Source organism: Nyctibius grandis, chromosome 5 (assembly GCF_013368605.1).
Source record: "Nyctibius grandis isolate bNycGra1 chromosome 5, bNycGra1.pri, whole genome shotgun sequence".
NCBI lineage: Eukaryota > Metazoa > Chordata > Aves > Nyctibiiformes > Nyctibiidae > Nyctibius > Nyctibius grandis.
The window spans coordinates 54,769,510-54,789,414 of record NC_090662.1 but is presented as its reverse complement, the minus strand read 5'-3'; the positions used below and the strand labels follow the sequence as shown (position 1 = coordinate 54,789,414).

The 19,905-nt window shown below is 44.3% G+C and overlaps 1 protein-coding gene across 1 annotated transcript; it reads left to right on the top strand.

Annotated features, from left to right (window-relative positions):
* The first annotated feature begins 1,862 nt into the window (after positions 1–1,862).
* On the top strand, positions 1,863–16,499 carry HAL (histidine ammonia-lyase). Its single transcript, XM_068401225.1, has 20 exons — positions 1,863–2,109; positions 2,558–2,618; positions 2,794–2,821; positions 3,121–3,195; positions 3,300–3,372; positions 3,454–3,520; positions 3,706–3,743; positions 3,823–3,948; positions 5,414–5,553; positions 6,996–7,043; positions 8,099–8,246; positions 8,331–8,426; positions 8,544–8,602; positions 9,402–9,482; positions 9,802–9,867; positions 9,987–10,152; positions 13,812–13,946; positions 15,012–15,120; positions 15,225–15,294; positions 16,350–16,499. Exons 1-20 carry the CDS (start codon positions 1,863–1,865, stop codon positions 16,497–16,499), a joined length of 1,983 nt encoding a protein of 660 aa, XP_068257326.1.
* Positions 16,500–19,905: the final 3,406 nt, after the last annotated feature.

Genomic DNA, 19,905 nt, shown 5'->3' with positions numbered 1-19,905 from the left:
TGGGTTTCATAATAGCACACAGAGGGGGAGTGGAGAGCCTATCAATCGATTTATTTCTGATCTGAATTTCGATCAGTATAAAATTTCAAGTAGATGTAGTTATGTATTTTACCAGGAGATTCATCTTTTCATGCTAGCAGCTCTAATATAAATGAAGGCATGAACATACCCTGTTGGATTTTATTGATTCAAGGCATCCTGAGTTCTACCATTTAACTTTAACCTATATATGTCTAAGTAGTTTAAGGTGTCTGAGGCTCAAAAATCAGTTTAAATTCTTTCTGTGAATGTTGTGCCCCTCAGCTTTTATTAAACACAACAAAATACAGGCTTTTTTTTGAATCAAAATAGTGTAATTTCCTTGTGTGTAAAGAACTTACAGGCTGCCTTGTGTTAGGGATCTAATGAGCCGTTCATTCTCCTCTTGCTGTTCCTCTGAGGAAGTGGTAACTTCGGATGGAAAACTCACTGAAAAGAATGTTTCTGTATCTCAGATTAGAAATTTGCACAGTTCCTTCCGTTCACTCCCAAAATCTAATGAGGCTTCTGCTACAGCATCACCTGGATGAACGGGGATTCTCTGGGGGAAGGCTCTGGTAGGAGGAGGGGGTGCCTGCTGTTAACAGGTTCTGGTTCAAGCTATCAGATTGCAATGAAAGCTCCAGTTCTTTGTTTTAGAAATGTTTTATGTTACTAGTTTTGGGGTAACGTTTTGTCGTAAAAGCCCATATATCATATATAGCGATTTGGCAGTTGGAGCCGTGCTGCCAGCTAATCCTGATTTCTTGCTGCCAGAGCTAGAAAGAAAAAATAGCGGCAGGCATTGCTTTTGCTAGCGTTGTGCTGCTCTGCTGGGGCAATGTCTCCCACATAGGGACTTCCCCACCGATGTGTCTCAAAAATTCCCCAACATAATTCACCCCAGTTAAGTGCGCTTTATAGTAGTCCCTTTGTCTGGGAACGCTATTGTGGGTAGCATGGACTTGCGAGTGTTTTTTACTGTTTTGTCTTTAAAGACAAAGGTATTTTCAGCTTCTTTGTCAACCTGGTCATTGCTAAACTGTATTTCAGCACCATCTCAACAGTGTTTCTCCACATCTTTTCTTCTTTGCATCTGCCTGCAAAAGAAGCATGGTGTAGCAGCACCAGTCTCGTCAGTGGGCAGGTGCGGCCTAATATTTGTGCTACTTGTTCTAGCAACATCTTCCAGAGCATAAGTGAAAGGATAATGGAAATTCATGAACCTTTTCCTCACCTACAATACAAAATTATGTTCTCTAACTTCAGCATGGGACTGAGCAAAGCAGACTTGCTTCATACACTGCATAGAGATGTACAGGTATAATCCAGTCTCCTTTCAATCCTGGTAGCCATGACCAATCCATAACAGGGTGACTCTCTTCCAGCCCTGTCCCTCACGGAGGTTTTCATTACTGTGATCTACTGCTGGATGACAACTTCGTTGAAGTTTGTTAAACCCTTAAGTTTTTATAACAGTTGCATTCCAGCTAATTCTGATTTATTTATCTATTCTTGCTACATAAACTCCAGCTCCTAGATTTCCATTTCTATATTCCTGACATGATCTTTGGAAAAAAAATTCCTGTAGTATTGCGGGGTTTTTTTGTCTTTCCATGTAAAAGGGTGTGCTCCCTGGGTTTGGTTTGATTGGATGAAGTCAGCTGGGTACATCGATCTCACTTATTTACGAAGGTGGGGATTTTGGGGGTGGATTTCTGCCTCTATCTGATTGCGACACTGGACTCCAGCTAGACACTGCTCTTTGGGCGTTCGCGTGGTAAATGTAAGGCTGCTGCGTGCTGCAGCCCTTCTCGGTCAAGGGACAATTTTGGAGAGAAAGCATGCCGAGATACACGGTGCACGTCCGAGGAGAATGGCTCGCAGTGCCATGCCTAAACCGCATGAACACCATCGGGTGGCTGGGAAAAGAAGCTGTGAGACGGTACATGAAAAACAAACCCGACAACGGGGGATTTGCCTCGGTGGAAGAAGTAAAATTTTACATTCGAAGGTGCAAGGGACTTGGCTTGCTGGATCTGGATGATACAGTGGAGGATGCTCTAGAGGACAATGAATTTGTTGAAGTTGGTAAGCAAAATCTTAAGCAATGCATCACAGCATGACTGCATTGGCATCTGAGTTAGCAAACCATCGTTTATCTAAAATCGCAACAACTGAGATACTGTCTATGATTTTTATGGAAAAATACCACAATACACCCTTAGTTTTAAGTACAGAACTATATAAGGTATAGAAGCTACAGGATTCTATATACATTTTTTGTATGTCATATCATATACACTAAAAGATTGTATGGGATATGGAGCATGTGTACAAGGGTTGGGCGGCTCTTTTGCCTTTAGAATACCTTAAACTATGTAGTCCTATGTTATTTTCTTAGAAGCATACAAATATATTTGGGACTGATAACTGCAAATTAGAATTCTTACTGGTGTGTATTGCAATGAATAGCACATTCATTTATATGTACAATACAATTTAATCCTGTTCATGTCTATTTGCATATCTCTTCTAGTTATAGAAGGAGATATAATGTCTCCAGATTTCATACCATCTCAGCCAGAAGGAGTTCATTTGTATCCTTTTCTTGAGCATTTTATGAACTTTTTTATAATTCCAGATTTATCATTTTCTAGATTTCCCTGTTCTTTTAGTGTTCCTTCATTCTTAAAACACATTGCCGGCTGTAATCAAATGGTCACTACCTGCGAAATCCTGTTTGCCCTTTATTTTCCTTTACAGAACTTTTAGATACAGCAAATACCGAGAACCAGAACAGGTAGGAATTGCCAACGGTTTTACAACTCTGTAACACATCCTGCTGTTCACCAGCACATGCTGAGAGTTGAGCCACTGCAGCATTCGCGAGAGCAGGGGCTGTTAGATTGGCTGTGTCTAGGAGTCTAATATAATGTGCTTATTCTGTTTTTGTTAGTGAGTTCCTGCCTTACGAATGAGTGTGAGTGAGCTTCCTGTCATTGCTGAGTTTTGACTGTTTGTTGGGGTTTTTTTATTCTGATGATTAAGCCATTTTATACATATATGTATCCCAAACTAACAGGTGTTTCTTTGTTATAGTATATTTCTTTAGATGGCAACAGCTTAACAACGGAGGACTTGGTCAATTTAGGAAAGGGGCTGTACAAGATAAAGGTAAAAATTCTGAGCAAATGCAGCTAAAAATTACATGTTTATCTTTCTACAATTAAAATTAAATAATGACAAAGAAACTAATATTTAAACTACTCATGTTTTAGCTCACACCTGAAGCTGAAGCTAAAGTCAAACAATCACGAGAAGTGATTGAAAGGATCGTAAAGGAACAGACAGGTAAATATTTTTATCCCTAACTATTAATTGTTCAGAAAACTTCGAGTTCCCTCCTTAACCAGCAGTGTGCGTCTCTTGCAGTTGTTTATGGAATCACCACTGGTTTTGGGAAGTTTGCCAGGACTGTCATCCCAAACAGTAAGCTGAAGTAAGTTGTGTGTGCAGCTTTCTCTGTCCTTTCTTTTCAGGAAGGGAAGAAGAGGGAGCAGTTTGACCCTGTACATTTATACTGTGTGGTTAGACAAGAGAGCTGCTTCAGTATTTCCCTCTGTTTTGTGCAAAATAAAACTTGATGAGACTTACTTGGGTTTTTACATATTTTTTTTTCCATAGGGAGCTTCAAGTGAACTTGGTTCGTTCACATTCTGCAGGTAATGAGAAATCGCTTGATGTTTCCGTTTTTTGCCACTGTTGGTAGTGGGTTAGTAACCAAGAGGATTACTGTTTCAGGTGTGGGGAAACCTTTGAGCCCGGAGAGATCTCGCATGCTGTTGGCACTGAGAATCAATGTCCTAGCAAAAGGATACAGTGGAATATCCCTAGAAACGCTCCAGCAAGTTATTGAAGCTTTTAATGGTAAAAAGACGTTTAAAGAAAATCCCTCTTTCCCTTTCTTTTTTCTTTTAACTGTTTAATTAAAGGGTGTAGCTCAATGGGTCAAGCTACGGATGTTGGTCTTTCAACTTGGTAGTTGTGAGAGATCAGGACCAGAGCTTGGCTGTACAAACTCACAGCTGGAGACCATTCCTCTGTTGAAGAACTTGGGGTATGAGAAGAGCTGACAGGAAAGGCTGAGAGAAAGGGATGCAACAGGCAGCAGTTTGGGAAAAGAGCCTCTGAGAGGTCAGGTAATTAGTTCAAGACCAAGCTTAACTAAGAGCATGACTCTGGCTCTGGGCCAGCTCTTCTACAAAGGCTTAAGTCTCTAACTTTTGTCCTGTCGGGTGCGTGCTGATGTGTGTGCCACCATCTTCAGGGATGCTGGGATTTGGGGCAGGGGGGGCGGGGGGGGGCAGGAGGTGTGCTATTACCATGTAGAAAACTGCTTGTGTTGGAGTTTGTCAAGCAGACCTGCTTGAGCAGCACCTGTTTTGGTGAGTAGACCCCCTGAGACCTATACAAGTGTTTGTAAGCAAGGGCTACAAGGCAGCCACGCAGAAGCGCATGGCTGGTCAGCAGCTCACATGGCCATGGCTGTCAAAGCAGCTAAAGCTGGGTGGCCTTGCTGGATGCTGCGGCAGGGAAACCAAAGGGGTGGCTGTGCTGTTCATTAGGTGACGTCCGTTGATGGTTCCTCTGGTGAGGCATGCCAGTGTGGCAGTGAGAAGCAAAGAGCACCTTCTCTCTATCTTAGAGTGTTAGGTTCAACTTCCCTTCTCTTTTTTTCTGAAACCGTAGATGGGAAGATTGTTCTGAGACTGTAGACCACGGGTGTGAGAGAAGAGCCACATTCATATATGCGAGGCCCAAAGAATAAAGGCTTTGCGCTGCCCTCTGTTATACCCTCCTCCTCCTCCTGCAGCAGGTGAAGGAGCTGCAATTCAGTGTTTAGCTCTGCAAAAGAGAAACAGACTGGTCTCTTCCCTGCTTTTTCTGCAGTTCCCTGGGCTCCGTTTCTTCATTTCCACCCGTTCAGTGCCCAGAGGACTAGGATGGGGGGAGAGGGCTTGAAGATGGTTTCTAGATGTAACCTAATGTTTAGTGAGTGAGAAATGAAGAGGTAGTTTTGTCCGCACCAGGTGGTCACCCTGCGATGAGAGCTGAGAGGAGTGATGTTTTGCCCTGCCCTGGCTGTGTGGCTGTAGATGCAGTCACCACCAGGCTGTGGGTCAAAACTAAATGTAGAAGGGGATTGATTTCTTTATAAACTGCAGCTAATCCCAGGGGCAAATCCCAGTGTGCAACGAGAGTAGTCCTGTTGGTGCCATTGACCATGATTGCAGGATGTTACTGTGACCACACTCATGTGCTGGCTTCTCTGTTTTCGATGGAGTGTATTGAGGGGAAGCTCTAACAGGAGTCATTTTTGTTCTCTTTCTAGCGTCGTGTCTTCCTTATATCCCAGAGAAAGGGACAGTTGGAGCCAGTGGAGACTTGGCCCCCCTCTCTCATCTTACTCTGGGATTAATTGGAGAGGGAAAGATGTGGTCCCCAAAGAGTGGCTGGGCTGATGCTAAATATGTAAGATTCATGCAGCTGATTGCTTTTTTCCTGCTTGCTGGCTCGTTTGACAAAATGTGTGTAGCCTTGAGAGAAAGAGAGCTTTTGCTCAGATTAATAACACGTAAGTCTTTGGATTTTTTGTACCAGTTTGAGTTGGGGCTAGGTTGCCTTGCACGGACAGCAACTCATCCTCTACCTTGAGTAAGGTGGATCGATGAGAATCAAATAACTGACCTACATGTCACTGGAGCAGATATGAATATGCAGCATGTTATTAAGTCCTAAAGAAATATCATGCCGTTGTATTCCAATACAAGATACTGCAGCAACATAATTTAGGACCTGGAGAGAGGGACAGGATATGATACCAGCTATGAAAGACCTATTACTACATCAGCTCTATGAACATCACCACTGTTCCAACAAACCCAAGATTACCTCTCAAATTCAAAACTTCAAATGCTGAGAGTAATTGGAGATTTATTGGAGGCAGGAACTGATCAGTAACATTTCTACTGATTTTATAATGGCTTTAAGTGAATACACAGGTTTGGACATTTCATTTTTGATAAATTAACTAGGAATGTAGCATCCTCCTTTACAAGATGGAAGCTTTACAATGGAATTAGTTTTTAATTAGTTGTTATTCTGTCACTAAAACATCAGCAGATTGATCTAGTGTTGAATATCTCCAAGTCTGGCTCCTCCAAAGTCTCTCATGGCAGTTTGTTCTGCTACACGTGTCACCCCTATCCATGAATATTTGAACACCAGATTTATTCATGGATTGCTAGCTGTACCATCACTCTAGGCTGGAGAAGTACTGAGAACTACACAGGGAGAGGAGTAGGGAGGAATCAGGCCAGTGTTTCCTGGACCTTCAGGACCAGAAGTTACAGTTGTACACCTCTGAGATGTATTACCTCTTCAGTTGGAAAGGTTGAGAGGACTCTAATCAGAATCAAGGTTATACCGTTCCTCCATTTCCCACAAAAGCAAACTCCTCCTGTCATTGGAGATTTTCTATGGAAAGGGTTAGAGAATCGTTTATAAAGCAATAGTTTATGCCAAGCCAAACCTGCTATGAGGCAAGGTGTAGGCAGAACTACCTTCCCAAGACATTTCTAGCCTTCTCTCCTATTACTCTCTCCCATCAGCTAATACACGGTAGATGTTGATGGGCTGTGATAATATCTTGCTTCAGTGCTCCTACTGCCTTCTTTTACTGGCACTGGGAAATGCAGTGCTGGCTTGGAAGCCCAAAAATGCTGTCCTTTATTTAGCCCAGCAGAAAAAAAAAATATTTTAAATGTTTGTGATATAAAACTCTTTTTCTCCCGTCACTTAAGGAATTGGTTAATATTTTTATTTATGGAAACATTTAAGATCTAAAAGTTTTGGTGACTGAATTACTGAAAAACATTTTTCGTTAATTACCTTGTCATTAAACTCCTTCACAGGTCCTGGAAGCCCATGGTCTGAGACCAATTACCTTGAAACCAAAAGAGGTAATAAAGTATAATGATGCCAGCTGATGGAAAACAAGCATAGTCAATCACTAGTTACTTTATGCTTACAATTTAAGCATGAAATGAATTAACAGTCAAGCTCCAGAAGGATATTAATGAAGTATTATCAATCAGGAGTGGGATTCACCTCTCCTAGTGTCACCCTACTTGACATGAAATGTCAGATCCAAGCTTGATGTTTAGATTGGCTCTGTGGTCAGTGGAAAGAGACAGGCATCTTCAGAAAACACTTCATATTATCCTGAAACAGATGTCTAAGAAGCCCTCTCAAGGTACCTATCTGCCCTTTGACCATAACAGGAGCTCAGATGAGTGACTTGAACAAGGTACCTGACTTCTAGATCATTAAAACTAGGTGAGGTGAATCTCACTCTTAAGTGTTAAAGTTTACATGGGAACACAACAGATTTGAGGGCTGCGGAGCTCTCCGATAAGGGGCCTCAGTAGCTCTAACACAGCACCAGGAGCAAGAAGACAAATCCAGTGTCTCCTAAAGGCAAATGGAAGGCTCCCATGGGCCTTATGTTTGTTTAGAACAAACCTGAAGCTAGTTTTAACTGAACTCAACAAATCTTCTAAAGCACTTATAACTTCTAATGCTGTTTTAATTCTCCACTTCCTCATTATGATTGGGTTTTGCACCCCCCATGCTCATAACTTCTTTGGTTTAACTACTAACTTAAGAAGAAATTAATAAAAATAGCATTCCACTTCCAAAGGACAGGAAAAGAATAAATATTTCCTGTACTTTTCTTGTTTAAGCTTGAAATAACATGAAATAAACCTCTTGCTTGGAACTACTGGAGCTCCAAGTGTGTCTATAGTGACTCAGTAGGATCATGAACATTGACAATTTATGTAGCAAAGATGCCCAGTCCAGCTGTGCATTTTGTGATTTCAGGATGATCCAGGAAGCTGAGCAAAGGTGTTTAATTCATTCATACAAGAAGGAGAATTATCGCAGAAATGGGGAATTACCACAGCATACGGAATAGCTGCAATGAATTTGCTTAACGTCTGCCCTCTCTTTGAAGGGTCTGGCTCTCATCAATGGGACACAAATGATCACCTCGCTGGGATGTGAAGCAGTTGAAAGAGCCGGTGCTATAGCTAGACAAGCTGATATAATTGCTGCCCTTACACTTGAAGTCTTGAAGGGTACAACAAGAGCCTTTGACACTGGTGGGTACTGGGCCTTTCCTGTCTCTTTGCTTAACAGCTGTTGACAAGAGAGGCAAAACCTAACAGTCTAACTTGTTTTACTAGATATCCACGCAGTGCGCCCACATCGAGGGCAGTCTGAAGTGGCGTTTCGATTCAGGTCCCTTCTAGATTCTGACCATCATCCATCAGAAATAGCAGGTGAACAATCTTAACCTTCACCCTCTCAGGTTACCAAGGCAGGCTGGGTCCTTCAACAGTAGCCCATATGCTTCTGTGTGAGGAATATTTGGTTTTTTCCTCCCTTGTTCCTTCTAGAGAGCCATAGATTCTGTGACCGAGTTCAGGATGCGTACACAATGCGCTGCTGCCCTCAGGTAAAAACTGACTTTTATTTCCTTTCGTAGCACTAGATAAATGATGGTGAAGTTCCCACTACAGAAATACTGTCAATTATGTGTTGTCTGACTCCATTAGAGGAAGCGGTTTTATTTTGCTTCTCCCTCACGTCAAAGTTAGTATTAATGGAGACATGTAATTCATTGATCCCATGCACCCATCAGGCAGCGTCTAAAAGCTCTGTTCAGATCTGGAAGAGGCCAAGTGTCGGAAGCAAGGGAAAGGTGCTGCATTCCATGCTAGTGGTTTTGTAGGGCATTTCTTCTTCATTGATGCTAAAACCATGGACTGGGGAAAGCTGTTTCTAGAAGCAGACAGAGTGTAGTATCTCAAACATACTGGAAGTACTCAATCCCATGAGTTTTAACATGAGCAAAACTATTAAATCAGTGGAATTAATGGAAGCTAATTAATGAGAGGTTTTGTTTTCTGTGGGGGCTTTGTGAGGTTACTTCTCCCCTAATAAAACTTCCGCCACTGAATAAGTATCTTATCTTCCATTTAGCATAAACCAACCCAAACAAGTAAGGAATGACATACTTGGATTATCCTTTTAGCAATATTGCCATAATAATAGCAAATATAGTCTTTTGGGTGTCTAGGATGGGCAGTGTTCCACAGTGATGCTCCTGACTTTAAGAGCAAATCCAAGACCATCTTCATGTGTGGATGTAGAGACTGGGATGATGGGAAGGAGGGTACCTGCAGCCCAATCAGCATCCTGAAGATGAACTAAGTGTAGATACTAAGCTCAGGTGCTAATGTCTTTTGTTCTAGGTCCACGGAGTTGTAAACGATACAATTGCTTTTGTGAAGGACATCATGATGACTGAAATCAATAGTGCCACAGACAACCCTGTATCTTTTTGATGACTTCATTTCTACATAGAATTTTGCTTGACCTTTTTTAACCTTGTATATAATTATTTGTATAAGAGGCAAAAAAAGTAATAACTGGCTTTAGTCATTAACTACCGTTGCTTGTAACAGCAACCTCTCTTCCTGAGACTGGATTTTCATTTTCTGAAAAGTGAACATGCAGATGTAATATAATGTGCTTGCAAATAAAAGTCTATCAGCACAAACATTCCTTCAGTTAAGATATTCCAGTTACTGACAGATATCTGTCATGTAAACTGTATTTCACTCATGTTTGTACCTTAACTTCTCTGTAAAGATGGTATTTGCTGAAAGAGCAGAGACTATTTCTGGAGGAAATTTTCATGGTGAATATCCTGCAAAGGTAATCAAGCATGTGGAGAAAGAAAAAAAAAAAAAAAAAAAAAAATAGTTTCTGTTTTGGTTTTTTTGTTTGTTTGTTTTTTTTTCTTCTGTCATCTGGTTTAATAAGATCTTTTATAGGCTCTGGACTATTTGGCAATTGGTGTGCATGAACTCGCTGCAATTAGTGAAAGAAGAATTGAGAGGCTCTGCAACCCCTCACTCAGCGAACTGCCTGCATTTTTAGTCACTGAAGGAGGTCTGAACTCTGGCTTCATGATTGCACACTGCACGGCAGCTGCCCTGGGTGAGTGCTTCTGCAATATCATCAAGAGAGCAAGCTAGGAAGACCGATTTATATCGGGACAGTTGTAATTTGATAGTAGATACAAAGGGATCTCACTCCTGTTTTCTGTCTCTTCTCCATGTGCTTTGTGCTGGCTGGGTGAAAAGTTTGAGCGTTGAGTGCAGCTGCAATTATTTCAGCTCATATTCTTTATTCTGCACTGACCCATGGGCATGTTTAGCGCTCTGAGCACGCAAACCCTTAGATGGACTTCGGTGGGAATGCTTGCCTGCTTGCATCTTTATGGGATTGGCAAGCAGTGCTCTGATTTACAGTCACCAGCATAAGAGCTCTAGGTGAAATCAGTGGCAGCTGTGTACCCAGGAGCCTGCAAAGCAGCTGAGATAGGGCTGTAATTAGCAGCAAACACTGCAGGCAGCAAACATACATCTCTCTGAGCCACTCTGCTGAACCTAGAACCTCTGCTTGAATAGTTACGGTCTGTAAGCAAGGGATACCAAACTGATCTCCTTCTATGACAAAGTGACCCACTTAGTAGATGAGGGCAGGGCTGTGGATGTAGTCTATCTAGACTTCAGTAAGGCATTCAATACTGTCTCCCACAGCATCCTCCTAGACAAACTGGCTGCCCGGGGCTTGGATGGGTGGACTCTTAAATGGGTTAAAAACTGGCTGGATGGCCAAGCCCAGAGAGTGGTGGTGAATGGGGCAAAGTCCAACTGGCGGCCGGTCACTAACGGTGTTCCCCAGGGCTCAGTTCTGGGGCCGGTGCTGTTCAATATCTTTATAGATGATCTAGACGTAGGGATTGAGTGCACCCTCAGCAAATTTGCAGATGACAGCAAGCTGGGTGGGAGTGTCGATCTGCTGGAGGGTAGGAAGGCCCTACAGAGGGATCTGGACAGGTTAGGTAGATGGGCCGAGACCAACGGCATGAGGTTCAACAAGAACAAGTGCCGGGTCTTACGCTTTGGCCACAACAACCCCATGCAGCGCTACAGGCTGGGGGAAGAGTGGTTAGAAAGCGGCCCGGTGGAAAGAGACCTGGGGGTGCTGATTGACAGCTGGCTAAACAGGAGCCAGCAGTGTGCCCAGGTGGCCAAGAAGGCCAATGGCATCCTGGCCTCTGTTAGGAATAGTGTAGCCAGCCGGTCTAGGGAAGTGATCGTCCCTCTCTACTCGGCACTGGTGAGGCCGCATCTTGAGTACTGTGTCAGTTGTGGGCCCCGCACTTCAAGAAAGATGTTTGAGGTGTGGAGTGTGTCCAGAGGAGGGCGACCAAGCTGGTGAAGGCTCTGGAGGGTCTGACCGATGAGGAACGGCTGATGGAGCTGGGGTTGTTTAGCCTGGAGAAGAGGAGGCTCCGAGGTGACCTTATTGCAGTCTACAACTACCTGAAGGGAGGTTGTAGTGAAGTGGGAGTCGGCCTCTTCTCCTGGGCAACTAGTGATAGGACAAGAGGACATAGCCTCAAGCTTCGCCAGGGGAGGTTCAGGTTAGACATTAGGAAGCATTTCTTCTCAGAAGGAGTCATTAGACATTGGAACGGGCTGCCCAGGGAGGTGGTGGAGTCACCATCTCTGTATGTGTTTAAGAAAAGACTGGATATGTCTTAGTGCCATGGTCTAGTTGACAGGGTGGTGACAGGGCAATGGTTGGACTCGATGATCCCAGAGGTCTCTTCCAACCTGATTGATTCTGTGATTCTGTGTGATACTGCTATTCCTCACTTCTCAATAGCACAGGGACACCACTTGTCTCAAAGCTGGGCCTGATACCCTTAGTACTCAGTGTCTCCATTTGACAGCCAGGTCTGTACATCAATATCAAACTCCACAGTCCTCAGGAGACTGGAGTTCCCAGGGCTGGTTATTGGAGGAGCATGCTAAAAATAAGCATTAGTACATTTTTCCTCTAGTACTCATGACTAATGCAACAAGAAGCCTTCTGGCCACTGGAATGTTACAGTTCATACGTTCAGGAAAGCACGAGCCAACATAAAGATAAACATGCTATGAGTAGAGGGTAAATTCTGAGAGATGCAAACAGACAAAGGAACAGAGGATGTCAGGTAAATGTGTAGAAAAACATCCTGCAGAAAAAAAAAGTCAATGAACTAAATCGATGTAATAAAGGACCCCTGCCTAGAGGCTGTTTGGGGAAGCGGGGTTGGAAAAGGAGCTGAAGTGCTCATCCCCTTGTTCGAAGGCTGGAAACTTTTCAGCTGGGTAGAGTTTAGGATGGCTCCAGGCCTTAGCTATTGCTTGGCTTCAGGTTTCACAGCTCACTTCTGCAATCTGGAGCGAGAGATTCTAGGGTGTTTGTGGTCTCTGCTGCAGGGAATGAAAATGACAGCCCTGCCTCCTAACTCATCGCTGCGCTGACACCAGGAGTCCACGGGTTAAAACTGTATTTCCCTGGTCAAAATAGCCAGGAATTTATCTAAAAGTGAAGTTCAAGCTCTTTTTTTTTTTTTTTTTAACAAGGTTTTATTAATATTTTTAAAGTCACCCTGCCAGTTTCTAAGGTGTTTGTGTATCAGCTAATGTTGTTCACTCCCAGGGTTAATAGGCAAAGCTCCAAAAAATTTGCATATGTTTCACAATGCCGCTGGACATGTCTCTCTCTTCCTCTCTGGTAGCACCATGCCTGCCAGCCCAAACTGTTTGCAGTAGTCACATGCAGCCTCTCTGGGACCTGCTGTTGCCTGCCTGAATGCGCCAGCTGGGCTCTGGCCCTGGACTGTGTCACTCCAGCTATTTGCAGTTGGTGTCACCACCTCTCTGTTGCTCTTGTTGCTTTTCTGAAGCCCCTAATTCGGTGAGGGTGTTATGCAGCATCCTGCTGGGCTTCAGAAAGAAAAGTTCTGTGTGCAGCCAGAGTACTGTCAATGCAGACTTCATTTCTTCTCTTCTAAAGAGCAATTATCAACCTCAAATTGTCATCAGATGGTGCCTACAGCCCTTCCTGCAGCCAAATTCCCCTTCCTTTTGGGTGCAGTTTGAGAGACTTACTCCAAGTCTTGCACCCCACTTTCAAAGCCGGAACGCTCCCACCCTCAGCGGTGTGTCTGCTGGAGGAGGGACATGGGCAGCCTGGTAGCAAGGTGAGGAGGGTAGGAGAGGATTTGTACTGCGCTCCTGCAGCATCTTCCTGGAGCAAGTTCTGCAAGTGCCTCAGCTCCGATGAGAAGAGACCAGATGCTGATTTGTAGCTCTCTGCTTGAAACCAGGGTAGGGGCAGTATCTGTGACCAAAAACAGTAGGAACCAATGCTCTTTACAGAGAGTTGCCTTGAAGTAACAGGCAAGACCAGGCTTGTATTTCAGTTATGCTGTCCACTCTTTTTCTTCAGTTTCCATCAGGCCTTTGAGCCAGAGCAACCCAACCCTGGAGATGGGGGAAGAGTGAGCAGTCTTTCTATATTTGGTTAGTATTTGAATCTAAAGACTAATATTGGTTACTGTTTTCAGAGGCAATGGTAAGTTTTCAAGGTGTTTATTGCAAATTACTCAGTCCAGGTAAAACATAGACGCATTCTTGAAAGAAGAGCAATAGTTGGACGTGAGGTGGTGGACAGGCTCTTTGCTCCATGTTGGCCATTGCTTCTGCTGTCTCGTGCCCATTCTGTCCTACATTCATTGCACTGGATTTTTGCAGTTTCTGAGAACAAAGCCTTGTGCCACCCCTCTTCTGTGGATTCTCTCTCAACCAGTGCTGCTACAGAGGATCACGTGTCCATGGGAGGATGGGCTGCAAGAAAAGCTTTGAGAGTTATTGAACACGTGGAACAAGGTAAAATTGAAATGCTGATTTCCAGACAGATCTTATGTGTGTAACTAGATGAAGATATTGGTGCCATTCTTTTTTGATATATTTTAAGAAAAAAGGAGTTAATGCATCTGAAAGAACTACCTAAGAGTATTGTATTAAGTACATACTTATACAAGTGTTTGGATCTTTCTAACAGAAATGAGGTAAATCTAGCACTAAGCATTCCTTGTGAAACAAAACTGCTTACTGCAGGACACTCAGCAAAACTTTCCTCTCTTGCTTTTGATTTGTTTGTTTATTTGGCAGATGGTGTGCTTAGATACAGATGTCAGCTGTTAGTGGAAGAGCAGAGTAATACGCGGCACACAAATACTGAACTCACTTGCCCGCTTAAGTGTATACATTTGAGTGCTCTGAAGACTTAGTTTTATATAAATATATTTTTCATGTGCAGAGAAATCAGTTTGAGAAACTGTGTGTTTCAACAACGTGCTGAGAAAGTGTGTCCTGGATCTAGTTGATTTACTCAGTCCCTTGGGTGAATTAGCTCGTGAAAATGAGGAACTAATGCCAATAATAATCGGGTGTGAAATGGGCAGATACGGTGCAAACTTCTCCAGACAGAAGACGCTCTTCCAAAGCTCTGTAATTTTACTGGTGCTTTCACGTGGGCTCTTGCAAGCTTCATAGGCAGAACTTTCTTTTGTAGCTCAGGCCCCTTTCTTCTCAGTCCTGAAGAGGTTTTCTGATTTATGATGGCCATTAATTTGAGTATTCAAGATACCCTGGAACAGATTCCTATGGATTTAAGACTGTGGTGACCAGGAGTTCCTGGCATACTGAAAGGTCTGTATGGTTGAGCACCCAAAATCTGCTTGCCTAAAATGCTGGATACTAGCCAGCACCATCCATAAAATGATCCTGCTGCTGGGCTGCCTCTCTGGGATGTGTGGATCCACCAGTCTTTTCACACTGCCTGAAACCATATAATATCAGCCAGAACAAATGCCAGGGAGAGCTTTATCAGGGAAACCTCGCCTTGAGCTGTACCTGCCAAAAATCCCTTTCGCTGCTCTGATTTTCTAGTTCTGGCTATTGAGCTGCTCGCAGCCTGCCAGGGCATTGAATTCCTACGCCCTCTGAGAACGACAACCCCATTGGAGAAGGTCTATGACCTTGTGCGCTCTGTTGTGAGGTAAGATCAGATAAACGCCTCCCCCAGAGGTGACCCATCCAGAGACTGGCTGCCAGTGGTGGTGGTTAATGTTTGGCCAATGTTCACAATGTGTCTCATTACAGGCCTTGGATGAAGGATCGCTTCATGGCCCCAGACATCGAAGCAGCTCACAGGCTGCTCGTGGAGCAGAAGGCAAGTGTTGACTTTCGGCTCGTGCCGTAGGACTGTCCCGAGGAGCACACTGCAGTTCTGCTTTGGAAATACCCCTCCACGTGTTCACTGGATGGTCCTGCTAAAAGCACTCCTCTGCCTGGGGAAAACCCACCATATTTCCTGAGATTTGGTTTTCCTTAGTTTTAGTGGGGTAGATTTGGAAATCAGTTCCTAAACTTGCCCTGTGTAATAAATAGCTTACATTATTAAATCTGGTAGGGTCCGGACATAGGTCCAACTTTGGATCGTTTGAGGGCAGGGTCCTATAACCCCACAGATGTCCAGAGAAACTGGCAGTCTGTCCAGATGGTGATCCTCATTCCCGGGACAGTGAGTGTTCCCCAGCCTTGAGGCCCTTGGGCATGGTGTGGAAGCAATAAGGGGACGTGGATGAGGGAATACCAGTGGTGAAATGTGTTAACCTGGGCCATGTGTTTGTATAGCTATGGGATCGATCTATTTTATTTATTTGTAAAATATAAGTAACAGAAGAATTGAGGAGAGTAAGCAAATGGGAGAAGAAAATCCGTTTACTTTTTTTTTGCCTTGCAGCGCTTACAGGAGGAGAGGCAAAGGAGACTGTAGAACATTTTCCTTTTCTGCCTTAAACTCCAGCCGCCATCCCTTTCCTTTTTCTTTGTCCATGTCAGCTGCCATTTTGCTTCCCCATCCCCTTCCTGACCAAGTGGTTTTGTAGCAAGTGACAGCAATCCTCTCCCAACTATGTCACTCAGAGCATTAACCTGGTAACAAGACAAGACACAATGTTTTCGCCTTCAATCTTTTCACCTTGTCCCACTGGAGTTGTATCTTTTCTCATTCCCTGTCAACTCCACCCACATGCTTTTCCCTAAACCTCACACTGGCTGCCTCTTCTGGTTCTGCTGATCGCATACAGCGTATCTACACAGGTCTGTAATTCTCACCTCCAGCCCAATAACTTTACTACAGGGTTTCCTGAACTTGTGCGTTGATGTCTTACCTGACCTTTTGGTTTGCCTCTGACTCTGCTGTTTCACTTCCTTATTTCGCAGGTGTGGGAAGTGGCTAAACCTTACATTGAAAAGTACAGGAAGGAACACATCCCTGAATCGAGACCTATTTCACCAACAGCTTTCTCTTTGGGATTGCTGGAAATGAATTCGGGTGTTGGTCATGACCACAGGCGTCAGAATGAACTTTAAGAGTTGCGGTCCTCTGGTAGAGAGCAGATCCTTTCCAGGACCTTGCCTGAGGGTGGCCATTCTACGTGAACTCAACGTGTTTTCTCCAGGTGACCCAAAGGACCTGACTGTCCAGCTCAGGAGCACATACAGATCGTAGAGAAAGGCTGACTGGTTTACTCATGTGTGAAAGACAGCTTTGTTATGATAGTGTGGTTTTGAATGAATTTCCTGAGCTTCCAAACACAAAATGTTCATACTCCTGCTGAAACCAGTGGATGTTTTATACAGGGCCTCCTGTATTTGTTTTGTCAGCTCTTCGCTTGTTTTCTCCTCATCTGTGCCAATGATACCAAACAGCCTAGGTTTGATATTCTCACCCTTTTTTTTTCCCTTTGGGTAACTGCTGTGGTCCTGTTCGTTCTGCCACAAGCAAAATTATCTTTACACTTAATTCTCCTCTCTTTTGTAGATCATGTGTGAGGTACAGGTTCTTGTATAACAAGAGCATTTTTAGAGCAGGTGCTTCACAAATCAGAAAAGCTGTGTGCATAAAAATGTGCTATGGAGATCATTGCTCCAGAACAAATATGTTGTATTTGGGTGATGGACTACACTTAATGCAGCTTTCCAGGAGCTAGGGGCTCACACCTGCAATAAATAAACTGAGGCTTCACATACAGCTGTAGCAATCTATTTTCCTGTCATGTGTGATAATGAAAATATAAAGCAAAAGCTTAATTTGGAAATAACAAGGACAGGTGGAATAGGGACCAGGAAAGGGGGAGGAGGAGGTGTAGGAGTGGTGGATGTGAATCAGTACTGAAGCAATAGCACCAAGGTCTACACTCCCATGGCTCACTGCCTATCTGCCTGGCTGCCGAGGGCCAGGGGATCGTGTTGTAGCGTGCTCCGTGTTACAACACTGACCTCTGGTACAGGCTTTATTTTGCAAGGGAAGGGTCAGGACTTAGACTTCACATCATGGTGTAGTGATGACCTGTAAAGACTGGTTAACAACCACCAGCCTTGGCACTGCTGACCTGATACCCATGGCTGTGGGGGTTCTGCCTGAGCTGGAAACATTCCCAGGCTCTTGGCTACGCTGCAAGGAGCAGCCAAAGCACTCGTGTGGGGCTATCCTTGAGTGTCTGAGACCTGCCATGTTAAATGTGCCCCAAGGAGAGGACTCATGCCTGTTAGCAAGGTAGCAGGGAGACACCTAACCTGGCCAGAAGACCTGGGAACTATGGTACCCACCCATCGCACATGAGCTCCCAGTTCATCTCCTTCCTTCTACACCTGATTTGCAGCATCTCCAGCTTCTGTCTCTCCCTCGCATGCCAAGTAAGTCCCTACACTTTCAGCTCAAGGCTCTCTGTAGCAGGCGTATCTCAATCTCCCCCTGAAGCTGTTCCACTTTGTATAAAATCAGGTATTAATTAAAATCAAGTGTGAGAATGAAGAGCCAGGCTTATATCTTGTAGGGTCAACTGTTTGCCTTCAGCCTCATAGTATGGCTAAACAATACAGTTTCTTCAGCAGCAAAGCTGGCAGAAGTTCCTACCCCCTGCGCTGTTACGTATGTCCCACTCCCAGCTGCCGCAGGAGCCAGCACAGTGAACATCACCGCTGAAGTGAGTCACGTTAAAAACAAGCAAAGAAAAATCTCCCTGGCAGCTGCACGGCCATGGTGGTAACAGCGCTGCAAACTACGCAGTGGCAGGGCCATGAAGCTGGCTGTCAGGAGCCACTTAAGCCAGCTGCACCACTGAAGGATAACCACATCCTCTAACTGCAAACCTGCCACTAATTCCAGCCCTGGGGCATCCTCCCAAACAGCTACTGGATTCAGCCAAGCTGGTCAGGCAAGCACATGGTTTGAGGTTCCCGTCAGAACTCACGTCAGTAGTTTCAGGCCATGAATGCCTATTCCTGTCCAGCAAGAGAATATTTGAGGTTTTCCTCATGCAATTTTGAGCTCTCAAATGCCTTAGGCACTTCAGAGAGGAGGTGCTGGGCATTGCTTCCCACTCACCTCCGCTTTTGGCAGAGGGACCAAGGGACCACCAGCAAACGCTGCAACATGGTGGCCTCAGCTTTGCACCACGCCTACGCTAAGCCGAGGCGCCAGCTGCACGCTACATTTCAGAAATATCTGCGCTTGTACACTGACAGCTTTCCCCAACAGCCTGCATAAACATTATTTATGAGTGCTGTCTTGGGCAGAATGGAGCGTGCGATTGCATACTTCAGATGTCCTTCCAAGCTCTATAAAAACAGAGGTCCGCACCCACATCTGGCGCAACATCTGCTTGCAGCAAAATGCATCTAGTGGCAGGAGTGCTGTTAAACTGTTCTAAAAGCTGATTTAGTTGGCTAGCCCGGCTCAAATACAGCATGAACAAAGATACTTTATGGGGCGGCTTACATATTTCGGATGTTAACAGATGTACCCAAGGCTCAGGGAGACCAGAAGGTCATAATAAAGCTCATTACATGTTTGTGATGGCTTTCAAATAGCTGTTAATCAGAATGAGACTTTTGTCCTTCCTTAGGGGTCTGGTTCACTAAAGAACTCTGCTCTGTACCACAGGCTATGTCACCTGCTTATAGCAACAATTATTTAAGATGCTAAAAGTTCTTCATGCTTGTAAGGTGCAGTTTTATGACTTCACCTTCAGGAAGTTAAGCCCTTTTGTTTCTGCAGCCACCCTCCATTTGAAAAGCTGAAGGCCTCAGCCAGTGTGTGTTCAGAGACCCTCCCTACCCCAGACTCTCTGCTTAAACACTTCAGCAGCTTCAACTCCAGCGCTGTTATCATCCTTTTCTACATACCACATCTTCAATTGATGGTTCAAGCCCCAGAATAAAATAGTAGCTGAAAGATAGCTTTTAAAAACCCAGGTTCTTAAGTTTTGAAATCGCTCTGAGTAGGAGTCATCGTATTCATACTCAACTTGTCATCAGAAGCACAAACTTCCATGAACAAACAAGTCTCATGTTATTTCAGACTCAGCCTAGAATAAATGAGATCAGGTCTTTTTGGAACATCTTTATGAGACTGCAGATGCTCTTTTAAATTTCAAGGTGATTCAAATTTTGAGAGGTTGGCTCTGCTCACCAGACCATAACCTCACTGGGCAAACTGCTGCTGGGGGTAAAGTGTCAGGTTTTGGCATCACTAATTTCCAATATTAGGCCTAATCCAACCCCTAACCTACAGTGCACTCCAACTTTCAGCAGCCCAGCGAGTGGTGTACCTGATTGCACTTTCCTCCCCTCCTTTTCCTTGTGGCCCTACACCCCTGAAGGAGCTGTGAGATCCTCAGCAAAGCAAGATGTTGCAGATCAGCTGATAAGCAGCACCTTGCTGGGCTTGCAGCTGCTGGCTCCCACTGAGTTTCAACTCTGCAGAAACCAGGAG

Excerpts from the sequence above, each read along its gene's own strand:
- HAL (XM_068401225.1), top strand. The coding sequence starts at position 1,863 with ATGCCGAGATACACGGTGCACGTCCGAGGAGAATGGCTCGCAGTGCCA. Across the intron at positions 5,554-6,995 it reads GCTGGGCTGATGCTAAATAT|GTCCTGGAAGCCCATGGTCT; the intron begins GTAAGATTCATG and ends ACTCCTTCACAG. Across the intron at positions 9,483-9,801 it reads ATAGTGCCACAGACAACCCT|ATGGTATTTGCTGAAAGAGC; the intron begins GTATCTTTTTGA and ends TTCTCTGTAAAG.